The sequence below is a fragment of the Zeus faber genome, assembly GCF_960531495.2.
Source record: "Zeus faber genome assembly, chromosome: 3".
Lineage (NCBI taxonomy): Eukaryota > Metazoa > Chordata > Actinopteri > Zeiformes > Zeidae > Zeus > Zeus faber.
In genome coordinates, this window is record NC_137190.1 from 25846775 (window position 1) to 25873072 (window position 26298).

The window sequence follows — 26298 nt, forward strand, 5'->3', positions numbered from 1 at the left end:
AAAATAAAACAACAACAAATAAAACGGAAAGGTTGTCGGCAGCTTGGATGACATTTCCATTTGTTTGCAGGTCAGGAAAATTGACCGACGGGCAAAGCTGAATAAAAAGTGGTACGTCTGCTAACTGCAGCATGAAAACTGTGGATTAGTTCGAGAAAAATTGTGATTGCTGGTAAGTTCCGTGAGGACGCAGCCCGTTTTGCTTTTCCAGAAGTCCTAGATCTTATCACCATGAACAGCCTCACAATAGAAACACTGAGTGAAAAATTGTGAAATGTGAAATTTTTTTTTCCAAAATTGTCAAATGTGACCAGAGAAATACAACCCCCCCACCAACACTCTTACCTACCCTCACCCACACCCACACACACACACACACACACACACACACACACACACATACACACACACACACAAATCCTGCAAATTTGTTTGGGCACGGTAACGACAAACACCTAACAGAGTTAGGAGGCAAATTAATTCCATTTTAACATGGGAACAGAGGGAAGATTTCAGGGATATTCACATGATGAACAATACACCACCACATGTCTTCAAACAATCAAACCGCTGCTGATACAGTAATAGAAAAACTATAATAGTGGGGCTGGGAAGAAAAATACTGTAGGCAGCGCGTCAACTCAGAACCAATGATGTATGTTTCATCTGGCTTTTCTCACAATACCATATCTATAATGAGTTTAAAATACCATTATCCACCAGTTTGCAAAAACACCTTAATATACACCACGCAGCACGTAAAAAGAAAAGCTATTGATTTAATAAAAATGCCAGAACACGGGATTGCATTCCCATTGGTTCTTTTATCTAGCGTGGTCCTCGAAAAATACCGAGGGTTTAGGGTAGTTATCTACCTGTTTAAAACCCATCAAAACGTTTCAAACCCATTCAACGCTACAATACTCCACATTCCCCGTAGTTTTGCACTGCACACTAGGACACTTTGTTTGTCAACGGCAGACTACCGGCGTGTTGGGAGCTTTGAAGCATCCTCCTGTGGGCTTCCCATGGTTACAGTACGGAAATGTCAACCTCCCACCGTGGCTGCCAGGTTCTATTCCTAGCTGACTAATAGTGTCATTAGTCTCTGTGCCGGTGGTAATGAATGACTGGTATTAAGGCCTAACGAGGAAGGTTACTCCACATCGGCGTAATAAATCTGGCTAACCAATATGTGAAGCAGTCAAGACAAAGACAACACATGGTAAAACATTCATCTTAATAATCAGACGCCGCAAAAGCTGCTCCCCAACTTGTATAGGCCGTAAAGGGATTTCATTTTAAGTCCCGATAAAAACCCAACATTTAAAACGAGGTAAAACCTTCCTTTGTTCTCCCACATGAGTTGCAGAGCATTAATGTCAAGCGGTTTATTTTTATTTCATTTTAGTTTCTAGGGGAAGTTAACCTCGCTGGCTGGCGCGAGAAGGCAAAGTTGTTCTTAATCCAATTCTCAGAGAGTTCGGCCCAAATGCACAGTAACAAGCCTTCTCCAGGGACCTTGAGTGAATAATTGGTTATTTTATTTTTTCCTCAAAAAAAAAAAAAAAAGTTGCTGAACCTCTGACGGCTTCCGTCTCAAAGGCATATCCAACCCAGTACACTTCAAATTGTCTTCTACTGTCTTCTAGGTGGTCTCTTAAGGAGCATTTGCACCCGCTCAGAGGGCAAAATGAAAATATTAAATTATCTTGATATACAGAAAATAGGAAGGAAAAAGTCAGTAGAGGTGGCACGGATAGTAGTTCATCCGCGGTCCATATGGGTCGCACCCGAGCCCGAGCCGCAGGAGCCAGGGCTCAGCTGGAGCGCAGCGTGTGCGTTCCAATCATTTAAAGATAATAATTAAAAAATTCTCCCTGGCCTCAGTTTGGTGTCGGGGGTATGTGGTGTAGGGAAGGTGTGATTTGAGCAGCCACACCTGGGTGCTGGGTCTAGGCGTGTGGTAGGCAAAACTGCCACAGTTGGAAAATAAAATAGCGCAGGCACGCACGCACGCACGCACGCACGCACGGACGCACGCATGCACGCACGCACGCACGCACGCACGCACACACGCACACACACTTTTATTGTAATACAATACACAAGCGCAACCAGAAATGACAAAATGACAGTGTCTCAGCATAGGTTTTTTGTGTTCATTCTGCTCAGTTACATTCATTTGTAAAATGGTTTACAGAACGCAAGAAATAAATTATTTATCCGTGGATTTAGAAATATATTTATGTCTCAGATTTTTCGATTGTAGTATTAATTGATCTTCCCATTTGTATTTGTATTTATTGCATTACATGTATTTATGAATTGTGACACATAATTCCTTCCCTAACGTATTTTTATTAACTTTGATCTCAGCTACGGTACGTAATATAGCTGTCACTTTTGTTCAAAGCCATTTCCAAATATATGTTTCCATAAGTTCAAATATAAGAAGAATAGCTATGGATATAAAAAAGATTGAAGTTACGAGGAGCAGAAAATCGTTTTGATCGTAAATTCCCACGTGACATGAACGCAGCATCTGTACGAGTAACAGTGGCAGAGTCCACCGTGGATTCTAGCATCAATAAAACTCAGCCAGGGACTATATTTGTGGTCAGTGTGAAAACCCCAAAAGGTAAGCAGGATATCGCGATTTTGGAGGATTCTTCTGTTGCCAAGGTACTGTTTAGATTTTCTCACGTTGGTACTTAACGCTCACATACTTTCCCCAACTCTTGTAATAGTAGGGAAAACCCTACTGTTAATTCTGACATTACATTGGCTAAAATGTTGGTGACATTGTAATGTAAACAAACACATAGGTAAACACCACGGCAATTATCGAGGTCAGATAAATTATTGAGGTCATGCAAATATATCATCCAATAAGTCGATGTAGTAATTATCGCGACAGGCCTGGTGGTTGCAAAGAAGTCTCTTTCCAGTCCCCCCCCCCCAGAAAAAAGTTCACTCCAACTCTTACTCCTTCTCTTATCTCTCTGGATAAGATCACAGGTACGAGGAAGCCTGACAGCATGTGACATTTTGCGCAAATGCTTAATGTGCCGACAAGTCAGGAAGATAAGACGAGCGCTTCAAATAAGACAAAGTGAGAGGTGAAAAAAAGAAAAGAGGAAAAAATACATAAAGGCTGACATGAAGGAGCTATTTTGTTTCCTTCATATTCTATTGAGTGAGGAAAAAAAAAATGAGGGAATTATAGAAACGTGGTCATTGAATGATTTGCATCCAAAACATTTTGAAAAATGAAATCGTCCAAGCTAAGGCTTTTTCCTGAATTGAAAATAAAGACCAAAAAAAGGTCAGACAAACCTTTCTTAAATGGCATTAACAGACTTTCTTTTGGTGTCGTTGCCCATGGTTCAGGCTTGGAAGCCTTTTCTGTCTCTCGCTTTTGTCCCCCGACAGTTTAACAGTGGCCGAGGAGAACCAGCAGAGATTGAGACGCAGATAGCCTGGTGGGCATGGCACAGACCGCTTGGCCGTGGGAGGACTGGAGTATCAGCGGCTGCACACATGGCGCCCCAACTGTGATATCAGGAATTAAGTCAGGAAGAAGCCTTACTCGCACCAAACTTAAAAAAAACAAAAACAAAAAACAGAACACAAAAAAACAGATGGAAAGAATCACAATGATCAAAGCAGAAGAAGCAGCTCAAGAAGCTTCTCCCTTACAGGGCTCCAGACTAACTTTTTCCACGAGTAGCACCGGTGCTCCCGACTGAAACATTTTAGGAGCACCAGCACAAAAAATTTAGCAGCACCACTGAAATCAACATGCAACACAACACATTCATATTTTTTCCATCTTAACTGACATATTACTGATATTGCTTTGGTAATAAATAGACAACTTACACAAATAATAATGCGCTGTTTTATTTTAACGGCAAAAGTCACAAAGTGAAGTAGTGCAATAACAGAAGAAAATCATTAGGTAATTTAAAAATAATTTTTAGATGCTGGTGGTGTTGGTGGTATTTTAAAGATTTGTACGACTGGACGTTATTGGTAGTGAAAACTTTTATGACCTGCCTCTTTTATCTGATTGATCAAGCGACCATAATGTGACACTGACGATGGCCGCTGCCGTTTGGCTCGAGACACAAGGGAGAAGAAAGCGGCGGCGCATCATACAGAGGTTTTCAAGCGATGCGCTCCAAACCATGTTTAGTGAAGGCGCATGATGTGGTTTTTCAGAGCACCGGAGGCTGGATATTTCAATCAGCAGCTCGGGCATGGCACTGTAATGAGGCACCGAAATCTCCGTTGCGATTCAATCCAGTAGATACCGATCGTATAGGAACCAGTGCCATCAACCTTTCCTCCATTTCCAGCACTATTCCATTTTTGGATATTTTTGTTTCCCTACTACAATCGAAAAGCCATCTCAAATCTGACATAATCCCCAGTAGAGGAATGAGCTTTTAGAGTTTGCAGAAGAAACAGGGTCATAAGTTTAAAGTAAGACTATCTTTGTTTTTTTTGTGTCTTGGGTAGTTCAAGTAAAGCTATTGGGGGTAGATCAAAGCTAGCCTTAAGAACGAGCATTTATATAGTCATGTCATGCTTTGACATCCAGCACAGGTTATTAACTTATTGAAATTAGTATAGGAGATCCCTCCTTTAGTAGTTGGGAGTAGGGCTGTGACGTTAACCGCATTACTGCAATAGCTCATTACCGTCAGCACTGCAAATAGTATATATATATACACACACACACACACACACACACACACACACACACACACACACACACACACACACACACACACACACACACACACACAGAGTGGTACCTTGAGTTACGAGTGCACTAACATACGAGTTTTCCGAGTTACGAGCCGTCATTCCATCGATTTTTTGTATTGATCTGCTGTTGGTGTGGTTGACGGAGAAGCAGCTCGCAGGAGATAGCGTGATAGCGTTTTATTATGTTTTTATACAATATTTGTTATTTATAAATACATTTTTATTATTTAAAAACACGTAACAAAAAAAATTGGGGTGGTTTTTTGGGGGCTGGAACGGATTAATGGCATTTCAATTCATTTCAATGGGGAAAATTGATTTGCTTTACGAGCAGATTGAATTACGAGCTCTGTCACGGAACGAATTTAACTCGTAAGTCAAAGTACCACTGTGTGTATATATATATATTTATATATTCATTTTTGTACTTTTTTTGCTCGTGAAAGTTACAGGAGGATATGAAATATAAACACAATAATCATGGTTTAGTTAAAATGTAGCGCAATTTATGTTTACTTTTTTGATACTAGACCATGGAACACAGGTAAATCTTTCTTCCAAAGAGAATACGTAATACTATGGCTTTGGCAATATCCGCTGCTATGTGACGTCACCACAGTATTGAGCTCATTACCACCATCATCACAAATTTATATTTATATATTTTGTTATATTATTATTAAAAAATTTTTTTTTTTTGGTATAAAATTTTTTGCTGGTGAAAGTTACAGGGGAAACACAATAATCATAGTTTAGTTATTATCACTGACTGTGTGCCATCCTATGTTCAAGGACTTCTGGGGAAACTTTTCAGTTCCTCTGCTGAGAACGCTCCCGCTTGTCACTTCAGCTTTGTCATCATCATTTTAAATAATGGTGGCTCTCTGTCCCGATCGCTCCCTCTCTGACGGTACCAACTGTGCCCACGACGTGCCAGCAATGAGTGGCCCATGATCGGTGCGCCAAAACAGTGTGTTTTTATTTTAGAAGTAAGTTACTTTATTTTACTCTGTTTCCTTATGTAACCAAACAAGCAACATGCGTGATGTGGACGCATTCTCAGCTGGACTGTGTTACAAGTGTGTAGCGTGACGCCTTGAAAAAGTCCAAAACAACAACAACAACAATAACAAAACAAAGAAAATCAAGACAACTAAGCATACAGCGCATCAAGAAACTAGTGAGGAAGGGAGGTGTGTATGTGTGTGTGTGTGTGTGTGTGTGTGTGTGTGTGTGTGTGTGTGTGTGTGTGTGTGTGTGTGTGTGCGCGCGTGTTGCTCCCCGACTGTGCTAGCTCTGGCAGGGGAGATAAAACAGAGTCAAAGGAGCCCTCTGACAGATCCATTCCCATGGATCTGTCAGAGGGCAGATACCATGGGGTGACGATGGAGACGCCCAACAGGGGAGGAGGGAGAGTGTGTCTGGGAGTCCTTGGAGATATCTGGGGGAGACTAAAGCAGTCTTCTTATCATGGAGCTCAACCCCCCCCCCCACACACACACACACACACTTCCTCCCGGGTCACAAAATGGTGCACGTTCTGTTACCCAGATTCAAGCAAATCTGTTTTGTTTTTTTATGAAACATCCAAATGCTCTCTCTTATCTCCTCAGCAGGAGTAAAGGCATCTTGATAGCATGCATGTATGGAGGGGAGTGTTGCTTGGTCTGTCTCTAATAAAACTAGATGTAAAAAAGCTGCCCTAAAAAAAACTGCAGTCCTTTGCTTCATGTAGGCAGCTGTGGTTTGTGTGTGTGTGTGTGTGTGTGTGTGTGTGTGTGTGACTCTATGGCTGTTCCATTCAAGTATGCCCAGGCACCAGTGCAGATAAGGTAGCTATTTCACAAAATATTCTCCCCTATTCTGGTACACTGGCATATCTGAATGGAACAGACTTATAACCAATGTTATGAATAACACCTGCTATTACCCTGCGATGGCACTTCTGCAGAACGGTTCAGTGAAAATAGACCCTTTTGAAAAGTGTAATTTGTATTTGAATATCCATATAATGACAGATACTGTTATGCAGTCAAAAAAATAAGAACAAACCATGATCATTTTGCCAAACTGCCCAGCACTAGCATATCTGTCGGTGTGTGTATATACACCCTGCCAAATACAGTCTATAGAGATGCTAGAAGTGCTTAAGTATCCAACTCAGATCAACTGAATCCAATGAAAAAAAAAAAAAAAAAAAAAAAGAAAGGCTGGCTATTTGGAGGCCGGGTCTGTAATTGAATGGAGAAGGGTCCATCAATAATTAATCTTCCTCTGTGTGTGTAGACAGCGTCCCTCCACCATCAAACACATGTAGGCCCTTGATCTGGGAGCTGCTGGTGAGTTAATTTGGGTGAGATTGTTTTATTTCCCTGAACGCCTCCGCCTTAATACACGACACACACGCGCGGGTACACATACATACACACGCACCAACATGCACAATCATAAGGCCAACAGCTGCTTGCTCAGGCTCGGTTATGTAAATGAGGCGCCGTGGCTCTAGTTTATAATGTAAACCACCTACCCTCCCCTTCACCCCCACCCCAAGGAATCCACATCACATGCATCAGGTGCTCCACATGCTCGCTGGCAAAGGGGAAACATGGCCTCCTGGGCAGGGCTTTCAGGCACATCAAAACAGCCAGTCAAGCCTTATATGCACAGAACCTTCTCCCTCGCAATAAACAGCTGCAGAAGACTCCTTTTGTTCCTGCTCTGCTGGCCTTTGTAGCCCATTACCTTGGAGGGAGAGGGATACAATGCAGGCTTTTCCAAGAAAACAGAAAAAGCCTCAAGTAAATTAATTGATTTTAGTGTGTGTGTGTGTATGTGCGTGTGTGTGTGTGTGTGTGTGTGTGTGTGTGTGTGTGTGTGTGTGTGTGTGTGTGTGTGTGTGTACATTCACTTGCAACCGTTTGTATGTGCAGCTGGGAATGTTTCTAGCCAACCAGAGAAGGCTGAAAAGGTCAAATGGAATGTTTGCAGAAGTAAGAGCTGCGCGCCCCCCCCCCCCCCCATCCAACCTGCTACACCCACCACCCATGGGTATTTACAAACAGCCCGGTTAATCAGACTGTGTCTGAGGCCAGCTATGTAGTTAGCCAGCCAAGCATGCTGCCTAGTAACTCCCCCTGGATGAGACCCAGGGAGAGGCAGAAATGGCTCAAGCACCAAAAGCGGCCGGTGGCCTGCTGCGATGCTGTACCCTAATTTAGAGGGGTGGGATGAGGTGGGAAGTGGGTGCCACCCCAAGGGGTCAAAGTTGGTGGTGGTGACGGGAAGGGTGTGTGGTGAGCAGAAAAGTATTTTGCTACCACATGGCCTTTCCCGTCACCTAGAGCAGGTACCACCCTGGAATTGTTCCCAGGGGGGAGAGGCCGTCTGCGTCCTCATCCTGAATGAGTGCGTCAGAAAAGTCAGGCAAATGCAGACCCAGAAACAGCGCTTAAAACAGGAATGACCTTCACAGGAAAGTAACAAGTGATGTAGTCTATTTTTAATACTTGTTTTTCCCCTGAAAACAAAAGCCTCTCACCATGGTTGAGTAAATACAGCCCATAGAGAAGCTCAGCACATGCTGTGAGGGTCTGGCCGTGAAAACAAACAGACGTGCACGTGCGGAAATTCGCAGACACCCTCGCCACGAATGTAGCCTCAGCACAATACCCGTGAGACTGAACCCCAACCGAAACACTCACTCTGCCATCAGGGCCCCTGGTAAACAGCAATTTGGTACGGGCTGATTTCAGCTCTTCACAATCACTTAAGGCTACAATTCCCCTGATAAGCTGCCTGGAGAGAGCGGATACACTCCCTAATCAAGGTGGTGTGTGCACACACCCAGGAGGAAATTCTGTATTCTGTCGGTGAGTGTGTGTGTGCATTTGTGTGTGTGTGTGTGTGTGTGTGTGTGTGTGTGTGTCTGTGTGTTTTAGGGGCCGTCACTTTTTTGCTGAATTTGAATTGATTAAGCCAGTAGGCAGCATTCTCCGAATAATCTTTAAATTAACATGTGATTAAACTTCTCTATCAAATATGTTCCTAATTTATTTCTGTAACATAGTAACAGGTTTTGTATGATACATAACATATACTTCTTCCGTGCTGTATAAGTACAATAGCTAGTAATGTTTACTGCTGATACAATATGCAATATTCTTCTTATTAGTGAAAAGGGGTATTACACAATCAACCTACAGTCCAGGAAATAATGCTCTCATTATTCAAAGCACTTACTACAGGCGTCATTCTGTAAAAATAAATATATTTTCTTTGTTTGCCAGCACCGTTATTGTTCTTGATGACTCCTCGGTCCTGTGACATATTCGTAACTATATCTGTATCTTTGCATTATGTATTACAACGGTTGTACAGCGGTAGGGCTGTACCAGACTACCAGAGATGACGAATTTAGTCAATACGAATATTCGACTATTCTGCGTGCACGGGAGAGGGCAGAGCATTGGGTACCGACCTGGTATTGAATGGGCCCCCAGTGCTAAATTAACAGTATTGGAGAAATTAAGAAGAAAATATAGATAGAAAAGAAAAATAAAATAGATTTTGTAATTATTTAGGCTATATAACCCGATTTTCTAATTTGCAATAAGATTTAGATATTCGTCAAAGAAGCATTTTCACTATTATCAGAAGAGACATCTCTCCTCTCTCTCCATCGTCGGAGATATGTGCGAGGGGGGGTGGGGCTGGCTCCCTGATTGCAAGCCGATCACCCCTCTCCATGCGTAATGTGCAGGAAATAAAGCAGTGTTAATTTCTCTGAAAACAAAAAAACAACCAATAAGTACAGTTAAAGTACCGGTTCGATAAGCAATTTCGCTAAGAGCAGTAGTACCGTTAAAATCTCAACGATACCCCCTCCAAATAAAATAACTAAAAACACTGTTTTTAGTCATTTTATTTGCAGCAACAGGGCACGGCGATCTGGGAGCACGGAGAGCCATGGCTGCGACTCTCAGAGGGCAGCCCTATACAGCGGCATCTTCAAAAAGCAGCCATGTTAACGATGAGAGGTGAAATGGTTTGCTTGAAGCCTTAATAAAAGTAATAACGAGCCCCAAGTGAGTGTTGCGCCAACAGGTGAGGATGTGGGCTGTTTAAGTGTTTTTAGGTGTGTTTTGCATGTTATGTGTGTGTCTGGCCCCGAGCTTACAGGGCTTCCACGGTCATATTTGCACACCGACGCCTGCTGCCAAAGGTGCACTTCAATATTAACGCTGTACCACGGCAGCAGTGCACAGAGAACACACACTACACTATATTACACACTACTCTTCACGCCACGATACTTGACTACACCAAACTGTGCCAATACACACATACTGTCTCACACTAATGCATGTTTTCCTGCACTGACCTATGCCTGACCCTGCAGGCTGCATTCCCTGAAGTGAGCCTGAGCTTTCCTTGGTATCGTTGCCGAGTGGCTGGAGGGGAGGGGGCTTTTAACAGCCTGTTCACACCTCTTGATTTGAACAGGGAATAATGGCGGTGCTCTGCTGCCGTTGGAGTTACACACCTTTCCCGGCTTCACACATACAAATGTGTTGAAGGATTTATGTATTTAATGCTCTCTACAATGTTACTATCTCAACCCCTTTCACACATGCAGTCTATCATGGAATGTTGCGGAACATTTCCTGTATGGGGTCATGTACACTGACACCCCAGTAATTTTTCATAAGGGTGGCTAGATGGGACCACAGAAAATCTTGGGGTGGCACACCAAAATCTTGTCGGTGGGAGGAGTTTATACATCTCATATCTGGCATGTCACGGCAACATTGTGGCGTGCATCGTTCAAGGTGAAAAAACAACATTCATTTTTACACCTTTATTTTAACATGTATAATGTGGTTTTGAACTACGTAGAACCAGGAAGGGAATGGGCAAGCCAGAGTATTTGCATGCAAGATGCATGAGAGGTTGCACACTCGTGGTCCTGCCCCCGTGCTCACAAGACCCTCCCTACGCGCTCGCAACTGCTCAACAATCGCTTGTTTGTCAAGTTGACTTTTGAGGCGGGGATGGAATATACAGAGGCAGAGAAACGAGCGGAAAGCGCTTCTGAAAAATCACCCCCTCAATCCCTCAATCCCCCAGTCCTACCGTTATTGTAGTAGAAATGGCAAACTGGCCCTTTATCAGCAGATCATTTGTCCCGCCTTCTTGTGTTGATGAACTTGACCAACTACCTATCAGTTCTGGGGTGGCAACGGGGTTGGCAAATTTAGATTTTATGGCCACCCCAGGCTACCCCCTAAAATCACCAGTGGTCATGTGTGAATGGGACCAGGGATCAGTATTCCAGGAAATCTGTTCCGGCAATTTCACACCTCAAGGCCTAGCAACGTTTCTGGGAAAATGCTGGTATGGCTGTGTTGTGAATGGAAGCAGTAACATTGCTGAAACAAGCACATAAATAACGTTATGTGCTTGTTCCCAAAATATTTCAAAAATTATTTCTTTTTGGGAAGAAAAAAAAAAACATTTGGAAAAAGGGTGAGTCCGATCCGAACCGTAGAGCTCGGCTGCAAAGATGAGAAACTGAAACACGTCTTTATGGCAACAGGTCTTTTTATTCTTAAATTGTACTTTTTTTTTCGAATTAAAAATGTCAATCAGACCCTAAAAGTGTCTTCTAGAGTCAGGGTGATTTGATAACATTGGGTTAGGGTTCCTCTGTCCTGGCTCCATCAGTGGTGGGAAGAGTCGGGGAGTTGGAAACCAAACCAAGGGGTGTGCCCTCACCCGCGCCAGCCGAGGTGGGAGGATCTCTCATCACTTCCCCCATCACTTCCCCCACTTCCCATAACCACCAAATTTCATGAAAGTCGGTTTGGAGGTGGGTGAGCCGCAGTCGACTCCGTGGAGGGGTCCGCACCGCCAAGTGCATACTGCCTTTGTTTACCTGCTTGTGATTCTGAAGTTTGAAATCAAACAGTATCGTGACACCCCTAGAAACTTTGTATCGTTAAGAGTTTGTGTCTAAAAAGCTCTTTTAGTTTAAGTCCAATTGTGACTACATCTGTCATGTGACCTGTGTACTTTGTCAACTTACACATGTGCGCTGTGCATGGCGCCATCTCGGTAAGGTTGTGATTGTTGATCCCAAACTTCGTCCACAATACTAAACAGCCAATCTGGATGAAACTCCAACGACCCCATATTGGATCTGCCCTGAATACAAATCTTATCCAGACTGTTCATCGGATCCATGACATCCATAAAGTTCTGACGTCAATTACATCTGCACGTGGCAGCATCTTGGCGAGGTCCCGTTTCTTGACCAATCACTAGACTGCAATGCTATCATGTGACCTGTGCGCGACGTCATATCTGTATGCGCGAGCATTAGGGCGATGATAAAAAAAATACAATTTTTTACTAAATTACTCCCCAATAACGGACCTATCCGGATCAAATACACATTTTCTTCATCCTGTCTGTAAGTGCGGCAAATCCATGACATCCATGGACTACGGATGTCTTCAACTGACTTTAACTGAGACACAGAAGAGATGGTTAAAGTGTCTGGACCTGAGCTTCAACAATACATGAAAATGAATCAGATCTCTCCCATGCTGTGGAAACTTCCAACTTTTCTATCACAATAGGAAATCATTGGAGAGCAAAGACCACATGCCTACTTTATGGTGAAGCCGACATTCAGCAACGTATAGGGTTTTTTGTGTTACCTCTTATAAGAATTTTGCAGAATAATTGAAGATATCATTTTATTTCCCCTCAAAAAGTGTGTTTCGCTGCCATCACCACTGCAGCCAAACCAGAACTTAGACAGCCTCTGAGGGCTTTTCACATCTCTAGTGAAGTGTCTGGCTTAAGCACAAAGAGGCAAAATGTCAAAACATCATTTGTGTGCTGAGAGAGAGGAGTGCAGAGATGGAAGAAGAGAGAGAGAGAGAGAGAGAGAGAGAGAGAGAGAGAGAGAGAGAGAGAGCGTCAGCTAGACGATTATTGGCAGGGAGGCTCGGCAAAGTGGAGAGGCAGAAAGAAGCATTCACGTGCAAATGGTAGGGCATCTCTTGAACCGATGTAAACAGGAAAGGAAAATACATACTGAGGGAAACAACAAACTGAATGTCTCCTATAAACTCTCACTCATCTCGTTCCAAGTTGACCGCGATCCTAGCTGTCATCTTGAAGACTGTGGACTGATGGCACTGATACATCATATGACTGCCAGTCTATCGCTACCAAGACAGCTTCTCTTTTCACATGCTCGGATTGGGGCTCCGAGCCCAGGTGTCAGTTTTAGTCTGGAGTTTAGGGGACTGACAACCATATCAGTTGCACTCACTCCTTCAGTTGTACAAACAATTCTGGAAGAGCTTAACCACATTGAGCCACTGAACAAAATAAATATACCCAAACTCATTGCTCATTAGCTGAAAAGGTAGAAATATTTTGTTGTTCGATCGCAGAAAGTTGTGATTTAACATCGTTGTTGCGCGTTCTCAGTTCTCAGCCAAGCACATATTCTTAAGTTCTGGTTTTTAACTTGCATTCTAAAAAAACTAGTCCTGCAACGGCACTTGAAACTTTATTACGGCCTTTAGCAGATTTCTATGTTGTACAGTATATACAAAGATGGCAATCATATAAATGACTGTTTTGTCTGCCTGTACATAGCTTCAAAGGGGGGAAACATGGCCTATTTCCTCTCCAAGCCATAATTGCCCCCTATAATCATCCATAAGTGCTTTAGATAAGCACAAGAGGACCATACAGTAAAATTGGCTCCACACACACACTCCTTTAGACGATGACAGGTAATGACAATTCTTTAAATAGCTCATACTTTTGTAATTGAAAAACTTCTCTTTTTGATTGCCTTGACAAAAACTCCCATAAATAAGTCTAAACTTCAGACAGAGATACATAAAGCAGGTGCATCTTGGCTTCAAAAAGCAACAAGCCAAAAGACCAGGGGTCAGGAACCCTTTTGGCTGGGAGAGCCATAATAGCCAAATATTTCTAAATCTATTTCCTTGTGTGCCATATAATATTTAATAAAACTGAATACAACTTAATGCGTGCAAGTAAGGCATACATTTTTAACGTATAACACATCTGAGTACTTAAAAAAGCGCTGTATATAATACATTTTGTTTAAATAATATTGTTGTTATACTGTAGCTAACCAATAATAAATTATGCCGGTGCTTGACTACGCCCCTTTGTCCGCCACATTTATATTTTGAATTTTATTTTCAAAATTGTAATTTCTCTTACCTGTTTTACTCTAAAATGACACAGAATAATCATTTATTACTTGTTAATTGTGATGAAAAATTTTAGCTCAAAATTGTCTGCGAGCCATGTACCGTCATCGAAAGAGCCATAGGTTCCCGACCCCTGCAATAGATCATACAGACAGGAAGTCACAGTGGTGCCCTCTAGTGGTTGACAAAAATGCCAGGAACGCCCTCGCCGCACCACACTTGTTGGAGAATCCATTTCCAGATGAGAATCCCGTAATAGTATGCAAGCTCTCTTAATTTAGGGGAGTTGGATTTATTCATCCAACCTCACAATACGCATGGCATTGTATTGATCAATAAAAAAAAATGATCAAATGTTTCCATGGAGATGGCGAGGCTGGAATGGCGACCAGATGATTTGAACTAAAAACCTAACAAATTGCTCGTGCCAGACAGCCCAGGAGCAAACAAATCGCTGATGGGAATTCTAAATGAGCAGAACCTCAAACATTACTCACAGAGGAAGGCGTGAGCAAGGGTGCTCCAGAAGGAGAAACAAGTGTCACCGCCTTTGAACAATTAGGTCCTCATGAGGGTTACTGGCTTTTGTACTCCCATTTAACCACATCTGTTTGCAACTAGTTGAACCGTATTGCACGCAGCTGTGGCATGTCCAATGAGAAATCTTTCAGTCTGCAATTTGACTTTTATTATAAAAACGTCCTGAAAAGCACAGGCTTTTTTCTAAGACCGCTGACACAAGATTGCTTAAATCTGGAAGATAAAGAGGTGAAAAAAAAAAAATACAAAGTTAGCCATAGTTGGAGCCAGGGAAGTGATAGAAGGTATCATCTGAATAACTGCCAACTTATAAGTGGCAACAGGAAAAATCTGAGCAACAGACTTTTTCATTCAAATGATAAAAAATAAAAAAGATGCAAGAATAATGACCGTAGCTACATTTTAGGAGATTTGGCAACGTCAGCAAGCAAAGATTATGACCACTAACGACTATCAGCCTGGATTGCTGGCACTGAAAACACATTTCCGTTGATTTCTCTCTGAGATGGAGACAGCTTTAACACCAGGGCACCCCCCCCCCCCCCCACTGATCCCCGCACACACACACACACACACACGCGCGCATGCACTGGGCAGACGGATACCGAGCGGGGCTTTTCCCTGGCCCAAGTTCAGCCTAATTCAAGGATGGCAGGTGTGAGCTCAGTACCTGACAAAGGAGGGAACATGCAGGGACAGCACAGAGGGTGTCGGGGTAGAAGGTGGCCCAAAAACCCAGAGGTGGATACGCTTTCTGTGTGTGTGTGTGTGTGTGTGTGTGTGTGTGTGTGTGTGTGTGTGTGTGTGTGTGTGTGTGTGTGTGTTAGGAGGTATTCATGGGGCAGCCCAATCAACATTGGACTGAACTATCAAAGGAGACAGAGAGCAGGTGGTGGTGAAAGACAAGGAGGGAAGGGGGGGGATGTGACAGATGGTTGAGAGGCCGTGTGCGTCGACACCCCTACAGCCCGCAGTGGTAAGGGGGAGAGGGACGACGCTCTACTTTTAATTGGAGAGTCTTTCATCAATAATGTGATCTGAACCAAAGGTGTATATCACAAACTGCTGTTGTGCGATAAAAAGCAAGATTACATTATTACTGGGCTGTTGGTAATTGTTTCTCAGAGGGCCATTACTTTGATACAATGAGTAGGACATCAGACACATCGGTCTAATCAAAGAACTGAGAAGAAAAAAAGAAACCCAGGGTGAACAAACCATACAACACACGCCCAAACCCCAAGTCAAAATTACAGATTTAACAGAGATTACTGATTTGAAGCCCTGCTTTGGGTGATCACATGTACAAGGCCAGCTGCCTTAGTAATTCATCCAATTTCTATTTGGCTAAGATGAGAAATGAAAGATCAGCGCTGTGGGCCCTGGCTCGCTGAGCTCTTTTCAAAAGGTGTCGTAGTGGAAAACATAATGGCTCGTTATGTGCTGCAGGTCATCATTATTTTTGACTTGGTGTATTGCAATAGGATAAGCACAGCTTGAGAAGGGGTGTGTGTGTGTGTTAGATGGGGGGTGGGGGTACACTGGAGTCCCACTAGGCTTATACATAAGCCACCTGCTTAGAGTGAGGGGAGAATATTCATGCTTGATTACGTCAAACTATTGGAACAGTATAATGCAGAGAGGGAAAGTGCACGCACGCACGCACACACACACGCACGCACGCACGCACGCACGCACGCACGCACGCACGCACGCACGCACGCACGCACGCACGCACACACGCACACACGCACACACGCACACACACACACACACACACACACACACACACACACACAATGTCTTTGAACTATAATTTAGTGTCACTTACATTGTTGTGCTGACAAACTGTATTCCTACTGTATTCTGCCATTTTGTCTTCCATCCAACACCTTCGCCATCATGAGCCATGGGGGCCATGCTCTTTTACCTTTAGTGGGTTTTTCTTTTGATTCGTTTCATATTGTCATTCCTTTTGCCCGCGTATTTCATCACTTAAATTTCTAAATGTTTTTCATCCGTGTCCTTCAATAGCCAAAAGGAAAAAAATAAAAATACTTCACAAACTAGGAAGGAAACACTTTGCTACTACATGTAGTTTGTTTGTTTTTTGATGAGCCCTCCATGATTCCTGCAACCCTAGATGTGGAATGGACTGTGTGCTTACAAAACATTCGTCAACCAACTTGGATATCCTTCCGTTTAAAACCCCTTTAGCGAAATCTTTTGACTTTGAACTCCGATTCAAAACTCACAAACATACTAGCTTACTCAGATTTTAACCACATCCTCTCTAATATGCCACCAAATTATTTCACCGTCAAAGCGACTTGAAAATGATTGTAGAGAGACCAACGTAAGACTGAGCGCGTGAGTGAGAGCGCCGGGTGACGCCCAAGCTTTTGCTGGAAGCTAGCGTACCGTGCTCCAGGATGATGAGCTGGGCGCTGGCCTGGATGTTGCCGGCGTCATTCTCAGCGAGGCACTGGTAGAAGCCTTCGTCTGACTTGACCAGACCCAATACCTGCAGGTTGTGCTCCTTCTAAACGACAGAAAAGAGGTGAGAGGAGGGTGATAAGTAAAATAGACAGAGAGAAGGAACATAAAGCACAAATGGAGGTGTGAATAATACATTATTGATGACATGCACTTTTTTTGTTTATTGATATTTACCAAAATCGTGTCAGTAATATGATTAATTTCAATAATTTGTTTATTTTATTTTTTGGAAGGAAGTTTATTTTTACATATTTACGGTGCCAACCTTCTCCTCTAGCAGCGATTCCAGTTCTAATGACACTCATTGCATAACATGATCCTACTATTATTTTGAAGTAGTCGCTGGGGATGACGGCGTCTCCATTCTTGACCCATTTGACGGTGGGCGCTGGCGTCCCGGTGACCTCGCACTCAAATATGATGTCCATGGACTCGTGGGCGTAAACGTTGGTCGGTCGCTTCAAAAACTGGGGAGGAACTGGTGGAGAAGATCGGAACATGGCAGTTAGTGACAGTTAAAAAAAATGATTTACATGGTTTTATTGGGGGGGGGGGGGCTGAAAAAATAACAAAAGCCTAACAGCTTGTCAAAAACTGACCAGCCCTATCAGGCTCCGATCTGCAAACTCTGGAGAAAACACACCAAGCCAATTTACACCATTCTTCCATGAAATGCTACTCGCATGCTGCGTGTTATGTTAGAGAACAGATAGAGAGAGAAAGAGAGTATGGAAATAAAATACAGTTATTTCTTGGGCACTCCCCAAAACTGTGACGCTTTCAGCAGTGAGGCACGGGAGCCATTTGAGAGTCAAATGAGCAGAAAATCAGAGGGGGGGGATCTTTGCTCAGAAAACACAAAGACAGCATCAAAAAGTGTTCACTCTCTCTGTTATTAATATTTCAAAATAATAAATAAAAAAAACCTGTAGGGTAGATCTACAGTGTCTTATTATCATGCTAAGCCAGCAAAGCAAGGCTCTGGCAGATCGGCTCTGGTGCCGGTAATGAGGGCCAGGCAGGAGTCATTTGATCTGCTGGGGAGATAGAGAGCCCCATCCATCTGTCCTGCAACAAGGTCACTGGGAGCACATGACCCAGGCACACCTCCTCTCTCTGTAATTGGAGTGTGCAGCGTATGGTTCTGGGTTTGTCAGCATACAGAGAGAGAGAGCGAGAGAGAGAGAGAGCGAGCGAGAGAGAGAGAGAGAGAGAGAGAGAGAGCGAGAGAGAGAGACCTGCAGTCCCTGTGTCTATGAATTTTGGGAGTGGCCACGTATTCTCCCTCCTTCAGCACTCTCCTGCTCTCGCTGCCCCTGTGCACTGTCTGATAAGCAGCGACCTCGCTGACCGCAGTTTAAATGGCCGTATTGTTCGCCTGTCAGTACGTCAAGCTTTGCTATGTGCCTCTAAGAACACTGTGATATTGAGCCATTAGCAACCAATTCACAAGGGCTGAGCGGTTATTAATAGGAGTGGGCGGATGAGGTCCGACTCCATCTTTATTCTGGAAAGAAGGGGGTTCCGAGTTCAAGTCCCCTTGTTGGTTTAGATTATTAGCCTTGGCCAATTTGCCCCAGTATCTGTCGAATAGTTTCATTCATTCTTCATTCTTTGAATAAGAAAAAAGGATCTCATTGTATTTACATATTTTAACTGTTTCGAAAAGGAAAGTGTAAGGAAAATAAATAAATTCACCTGTCAATCCATTTAGGTTTGGATTCTTCCCCTCTCCCAACCTGTGTTTGTGTGTGTGTGTGTGTGTGTGTGTGTGTGTGTATTTGAGTTACCTCAAGACCGATCTGTGTTTATTAATATTTGCGTGCAGGCATCCTTGTCATCAGCTGTGTGAAAATGGCTCTGTGCTGTACACTGCTGCAATCCCTTAAGTAGTGCGTTGGTGTGTGAGATCAGCTTCCTGGTGAGGAGTCACCTGATGATGACGAGGAGCCTGCATCAACCTTTATCTCTGTCTCTCTTTTCTTCTTCCCACGTCTTACCGTTTCTCATCTCCTTTTTGTTTCCTATTTCTTATCTGTAGCTCCCCTTCCATCTCGCCATCTCGCCATCTCCCCCCACACCACCATTTGGTTCAGAGCTGACATGCACCAATTCCCCCAAGTGGAGCTCAGACATTTGGAACCTATTGGACTGAACAATGAGCGCAAACGTCTGAATATACCCATAAAGCTTAGGAGGGTCAGAGGCTATCGGGATTCAAGATTAGGGTATCATTGTGTATGTTTGCGTTTGTTTTTCTGTATGGCTGACCCCAAATAGTCGACCAAACGTTATTTGACGAGAAGAGTCTTTGTCAACCAGGATTGTGTCAGTTGGATGCAGGAAAAGGAAAAAAACTCCATTCGGGAACTGCACCTGGTCAAAATTAACCTTAAAACCTATATGGCTGGACCCGTGTATATAACTCTAGAGGTTACAGCTTTTGACGAGGGGCTTTTGCCAGTAATTAACAGCCAGGCGTGCGTGCGTGCCACGTAGAGCTTGTAAGTTTAATGTACATTTTAAAGGCTGGTTATTAGGTTTTGTATTCATCTGTAATGAAACACATTATTACAATGTTAGTTACAACATTCTTTCTCAGCCGTGGAACTCAAACTATTTTCTCATGCCCCAAAAACATATTTAAATAAATAAATCAATCATAAACATCCGACGACTAGCTAACTACTCAACGGCTTGAACTGACTCCTACTAAATCTTCAGTCTGGGGCAGGCCTATTCTTCTGTTTATGTGTGTCTCTGCCATAACAGTGGGCCCTTTTTAAGCACCATAATGGCTGATCTCCCAACCTTATGGCTGGCTGCTTGGACGTCTCCCGGCCAATTGGCTTGCGGGTGCAGGCCTGAAGCCCCGCACACCAGGGCTTCCTCTGCATTCTTCCAACAGCATCACCACAGCAACACCAGCAATACCACAGATGGACGAAAAACAATGTGGTACTGAAGACGGATTCCCTATGAAGGGTTGTTTTAAAACATATAGAACACAAACAATAACTATCATTACGTCATAAAAGAACCACAATTTCTGATAAACTTTCATTGAGAGCAAGCGATTAGAACTATTGTTTTTTTTAAATCACATGGCCATCTCCAAAAGACCATAGAAAAGCAAATATTGGGACTAAGGCATGTCTATGACTCATTTCCATAATCCACCACTGTTACAAAAATCGCAGACAGCGATAGTCACACAGACGGTTTCATTTGTGCGAGGCAGTCAGGAAATCAAGAAACCTCTCCAAACAGGCTGTGTGTGTGTGTGTGTGTGTGTGTATGTGTGTGTGTGTGAGAGAAGAAAGAAAGCAGTGAAATGCAGAGGAAGAAGAAACAGGCGGAGGATCTCCAGGGCCAGCTCTCTTCTGTAGCTTGTATTATCTCCCTCCATTCTGTAGCTTATTAAAAGGAGCTTTATTGCTGCCTGCATCTGACTCCAGTGGACTACTAAAAGGAGGCCACAGCCAGGTCTTTGTGTGTCTTTACTGTCAGCTTGTTAAACGAAGCCCCGCAGGATTCCTCCAACGGATTTCAGGGAGAGTGACTTTTTTTTGGGCTTCATATGTAACCCCAGATCCAGTCAAAGTAGAGAAAGACGACTACCTGTAGTGAGTGGGGTTTTCGGAAAATACAACGCCGCTCCGCTGTTAATTTCCAGTCGCTGACACGGACGACACTTCGGTCCGTTAGCGGATAAACAGCCTTTATTCAAGAACACTTACAGCCGCACACTTGCAGACTATCTATGAGGGCGAATCATTGTCATTCCAAACACAAAACAGTAGGCAACAAAGGACGGTCCAAATAACGTCTTTGATAGCTTGGCCCGAGTCCGCGTTATGAAGCTCAACAAAAGGCGAGCGTAAAGGCCGGGGTTCGCCCCGCGGGCAGAAGGAGCTTGAACCGCACTAATTACCAATCCTGCGCTTCCCAAGATAACAGCTTTCCTCTTAATCCGTACCAAAACATGCTTCAGCATGAAAGCGGAAATCACTGAGCAGACAACAACGTTGTTTTGGGTTTAAAGCCAAGAGAAGAGAGTTTTTTCCTGGAATGTTTCATGTGGAGTCTCTCTGGTAAATTCCCAAATTAGAACAGCACCAGTGACAGCTACAAAAACCAAACCTTTCTATCTGTCAATTAAATATTGAAGCAAAATTGGCCACTTTGTGCGGCTAGCGTGGTTTTGTAGAATATTTTGTCCTTCCTCCATCTGATACTTTCCTTCAAAAACAAAGGGATTTCTAAGTAGGCCACAGCGGTGACACGACTTTTAAGGTAGACTGAGTTCTGCATTGATTTCATCGTACCCTTTTGGATTTTCAACAAACCAGCTCAGGATGTGTTTGTTCACTACACGATCTATAAACAAAATTTCTCCCCAAGGAGATAGACATGCATCAAACAAGCAGCATCACGGAAAAGTGGGGCCACGCCACTCATTACCCCCTGCTGAGGAGCAGAGATACAGTATACCAAAAGGCGTGTTTTTCCTGTGCTAAAATTAGAGTGGTTAAAATACCCGGCGGAAGGTTTTTCTTTCCAGTTGGAGTTTCTGCTTCGGGACAAAGGTGGGAGGACAGGAAGACGGCACATTGCAGCAAATAAAGACCAAAATGGCCCGATCATTATTACTGTATGTACCTGAATGTAAGACAGGGTTTCTATTCTGGAAACAAGTCAAAAAAAGGGGTGTTGTCTTGTCTTCGGGGTCCAGACTTTTAAATGTCAATATACAGTAGAATAATACAAAATAAAATTGTGCATTAGACAGAGTGTTTCAATTTGTTTCCGCAGACATACTGTACTCTACAACTGTGGAACAACATCAACACACCGTCCTCGTCCGATCCACCACTCGCTCTCCATGGCTGTCGTAGTTCACTGGGAACCCAAAACCTTCCCACAAGGCTGATTTAAAGGAAGCAGGCGGGTCTTCTAGCTCCTGTGTGTCAGACTCATTTGCACCCTCCATAGTGTGACTGACTCAGTCAGACACCAATCAGCTTGAGCTAAGCTTACCATGTTGCTCACGGCTTCCAGGTGGAACTCACGCTTGTGAAATTTGGTTCCGCATTACGTTCATCAATCTTTGCGCACTCCCTACGACTGCATGCTTCGTTATCATTATTTTCAAATAAAATTATTTTCTTTATAAAAAACAAGATTTGGTGTTCAAAAAGTATTTTTCCAAAAATTAGTCTTGAAAAAGGGGGGTCGGGTCGTCTCTTAGAGAAAACACAAATTGTCAACAATATCTTTAGAAATCAAGCCAAGGCTTGGGCTAAGTATTGGTTAAAGTCACCTGTTGCACAATTACCTGTTAGAGTGATGATAGGCACCTAAACTATGAAGTAAACATGACAATATTTTCAGTGAATGCTTTCAATGCTTCAAAAACATAATCAAGAAAAGACTAGGCTGCCTGCTGCCTGAATGTAAATCACTTTTGTCTGTTGTAGCACTTTCTGTTTTTATTCCAGAGAAAGGGCACAACAGTTGTCTCTGGTAGTTAATCTATATGATGAAGAACATGGGCAGAACATTAAACTTTTACAGGGGCCAGGCATTTCCTGCATGTGAGCAGCAGATGGAACAACCAGTCAAGATGACGACATGATAGCACCAGGCCATTATAAATGGCCTCTGATTTGGAGCGCAATAAAACCCAACGACATGGATGTTTGTGGAAAGACTATTTCTGTACTACCACAAACACGGGCATGCACACACAGAGATGCGCGCGCACACACACACACGCACGCACGCACGCACACACACACACACACACACACACACACACACACACACACACACACACACACACACACACACACACACACACACACACACACACACACACACACACACACACACACACACAGTGCAGGTCTGGGTGGTGCCCCAGTTACACAGGGCCATAATCAAAAGCTGCTGCTCCTTTCCTGGCCTCATTCATCCTCTTCCCAGCTCAAATAAAGGGTGAGAGGTTACCACGCAGCCATATTTAACACAACACGCACACATACGCACGCACACACAAACACGCGCGCGCACACACACGCACACATACCTCAATGGACTGATTTTGTTGAGGCCTGTATTAGATGCAATAACAATGAGAGGGGAATGGAACTGGCCTTGGAGTGGAGGAGAAAACTATTACAAAGTCAGTATCTTCAAACCACCTGCCTTGAGTTCTGAGGAGTCCGAGGCAGAGGATCTTGGCGTCACAGCTTCCATGTGCAACTATGTCTTAACACACGCTTGAATGTGTACGGTTATAAATGTGTGGAGCGGTAGGTTACACACTTATCTTAATTAAGATAAGAGTGTGATTAAGAGTGTGAACCTTTTAATTCCAAACACCGGCACCCTTAAACTTTCTCAAGGATGGAGTCCAAGCATCTTACCATATCATCTCTGATGGCTAACTTTCTGAAGCATTCCCCTGACACAAATAGCAGAGTTTTTATGATAAGCCACTGGCCATAATCCATATTTCCACCTTGTTACTCCAGCAAAAAGGCCCCAAAGGTGTTATAGAGGCAGTCTACTACCGCAAAAATCGGCTCTTTTGTTGCTACTACAGAATCATGTCCAATCGATTTGCAGTGTCTTTCAAAAGCATAACTGCCTCTTGTGGGAATTGATTGACTATTTGTCAATTTATGCGTGTCAGTCAGTCCCGTTGTCACAGTTGGGAATCAATTGTTCAATGTGCGCTCCCGCAGAATATAGCCAATGCAATTTATTTAGCTGTCTAGGGCATGGAACATAATCAAAACATTCTATCCTATTACTATGACTCTTATGTCTTTCACCGATATTACAGGAGAGCAAATCAATCCAGTAAGAGTGCAGTTAAGTTGGAGCTAGGAGCTGGGTCTGGGCCATGGGAGCTGGAATGTGTAGAAGACAATTTCCGTCAAAAAATTGAGACAATATAGACAGGAGCAAGAGCGGCGGTTGAATTCATTAGTCTTCCAATACTTTATGGCTGCTTCTTTTTTTTTTATCACACTGAGGAAGGGTGAAATGATGGTAAGAAGGAAAACTCGAGTTTTATCATGGTGTTGATATGTGTGTGAAATGCAGGGAGCAGGAAAACAGGCCTCAGGTGTTTTCTGACTTACACCTTATTTCACACCCAATTCTGTTTGGATCACACAACCTACACTGACTGTATGAGCACAAATAAGGCCTCTCAGGAATATAATGCACACAAACTGATTAAGTGTGTATGAAGGTTTGACCTTTTTGACTTTTGACAGCCATTTCATTTAAACATGTTTTTTTTCCCGCACTGACGGCTATGCCATTGATTTGTAAGAAAAAACACTTGTTTCTCAATAAGTAACTTTGAATTGAATAACAATTATAAATAATTACAAAAATATGAGAATATTTAGTTATTAACAGCTCTAAAATTAGACTTTAGAATAATAAACAATAAGTTACTTATTACACTACTTTTAAGTTGCTCAACAAAATAAGCGCAGTAAAACGGATGCTATTTTTTGCCAGAGGGGAACGCTGGTAGTAAAAATGACAACCTGTATATCGGCTGGTGCCACGTCAGGCTGCAGATATTCCTCTATAATCCCATTGTATTCTTCATTAATTTGTATGTATGAATATGTTCACATTTTGTTCACAATGTAGTACTGGGTGTGGGTGTAACGCAGAGTTCGGCAGCTCCAATCAGAGCGATCTTTTCTCCAAACAAAGCAAATAAAAACCCTAGATGTATTTAATTTACTTTATTTCCTGCTGCTGCTCCGCTACGGAGCAGATCGTGCCTGAAAAAATTGGCACGGTCCTCTGCACTAGAGGACATTCCGTCTGTGAAAGTGGGGTTTATTTCACACGTTCATCGCCACATCTGTGGAATTAATTACTGGACATTTTGGTCAAAGGCGCGCTCTCCCTTGTACACACAGTGAAACGCTGGAGGGGAGGGAAACGCACCGGTGCACTTGTGCGTCCCTGCTGACGCAGACTTTGCACCGTTACTGGGAAAATTTCTCTCTCATGTGCGTTCACTGTGTAACAAACTGCACAAACTTATATTGAACTTTATTTCTCATCACAAGTGAATTGATTCACTAATGTTAGACAAAACATTTATCATCAATTATAAATAAATAAATAAATAAATAAATAAATAAAAACACAATCGAATGCTAATTTCAGCATTTGAGTAGGGTTATTTTTTTAATATTCTTACGCTATTTGAATTTTGTTCCTGCAACCCTAATGCCATGTGGGTGGGTGCAGTGTGCATTGAGGGATGCGCGCAGCGGTTGGTCAACCACAGCTCGCCCAACTTCGCACCAATATTCATGAAAGTCGGTTTGGAGTAGGGCTGGACGATATAGCCAAATTACAAATGTTTTTTATATTGATCGATGTAGATAATTATCACAATATATATTTAATAATGCTCAATTTACAGTTAAGTGTATTCTTGTGGCTTTACCTTAAACCCTGAATTAATAACATGGAAACAAAAAGAGATAAAAATGAACAATATATGAATATAATCATCATTGTTGTCGGAGAATAGTCTCAAAAGCTCCCGAATCTGCACTCTGTGATTGTATGCAGTGATGTTTGGAGCGGATTGAGGGACGCTCACCCACCTTGTCACACCGGATGTCACTGAAAATTTTTCTCTCTTTAATCGCTCTTCTTTAGTGGGGCCTCATCCCCATTGTGCACTGCCCAGCCTGCAGAGAGCCGTACAGCTCCTGCTGTACGATTGGCTGTTCATGTCACATGGTTGTTTCTCTACTCTGTACGATTGGCTGTTCATGTCACATGGTTGTTTCTCTACTCTGTACGATTGGCTGTTCATGTCACATGTTTGTTTCTCTGCTGTACGATTGGCTGTTTGTGTCGTGTCTTTGTTGCAAGAGGAAAATGGACTCTGTATCGAAGTGTATCAAAAATAAATCTCATAAATTTATCATCGTTATCGTGAAAGATTTTATCGTTTAAATTATTGAGATTGTTTTATCGCCAGCCCTAGTTCGGAGCCAGGCAAGCCGTGGTTGGCACTGCGGAGGTGCCCGACCCCCCCAGCGCACGCTACATTTGTTTACCAGCCTATCTTGACTGCCCCAATATGGCGACCACGTCGGACAATATTCTCCAAAAAATACGGGGAGAATCGCAAACCTGCTTCTGA

At 43.0% G+C, this 26298-nt stretch overlaps 1 protein-coding gene across 1 annotated transcript in view; it reads right to left on the reverse strand.

The window, feature by feature from the left end:
* Positions 1-26298, reverse strand: part of neo1a (neogenin 1a) — a 164112-nt gene that overhangs the window by 33190 nt on the left and 104624 nt on the right. The window contains exons 6-7 of the mRNA XM_079997168.1: positions 17411-17565; positions 17010-17130 (exon numbers count right to left, since the gene is read on the reverse strand). Of these exons, the coding sequence (XP_079853294.1) occupies positions 17010-17130; positions 17411-17565 (276 nt within the window). The remainder of the gene's footprint in view (positions 1-17009; positions 17131-17410; positions 17566-26298) is intronic.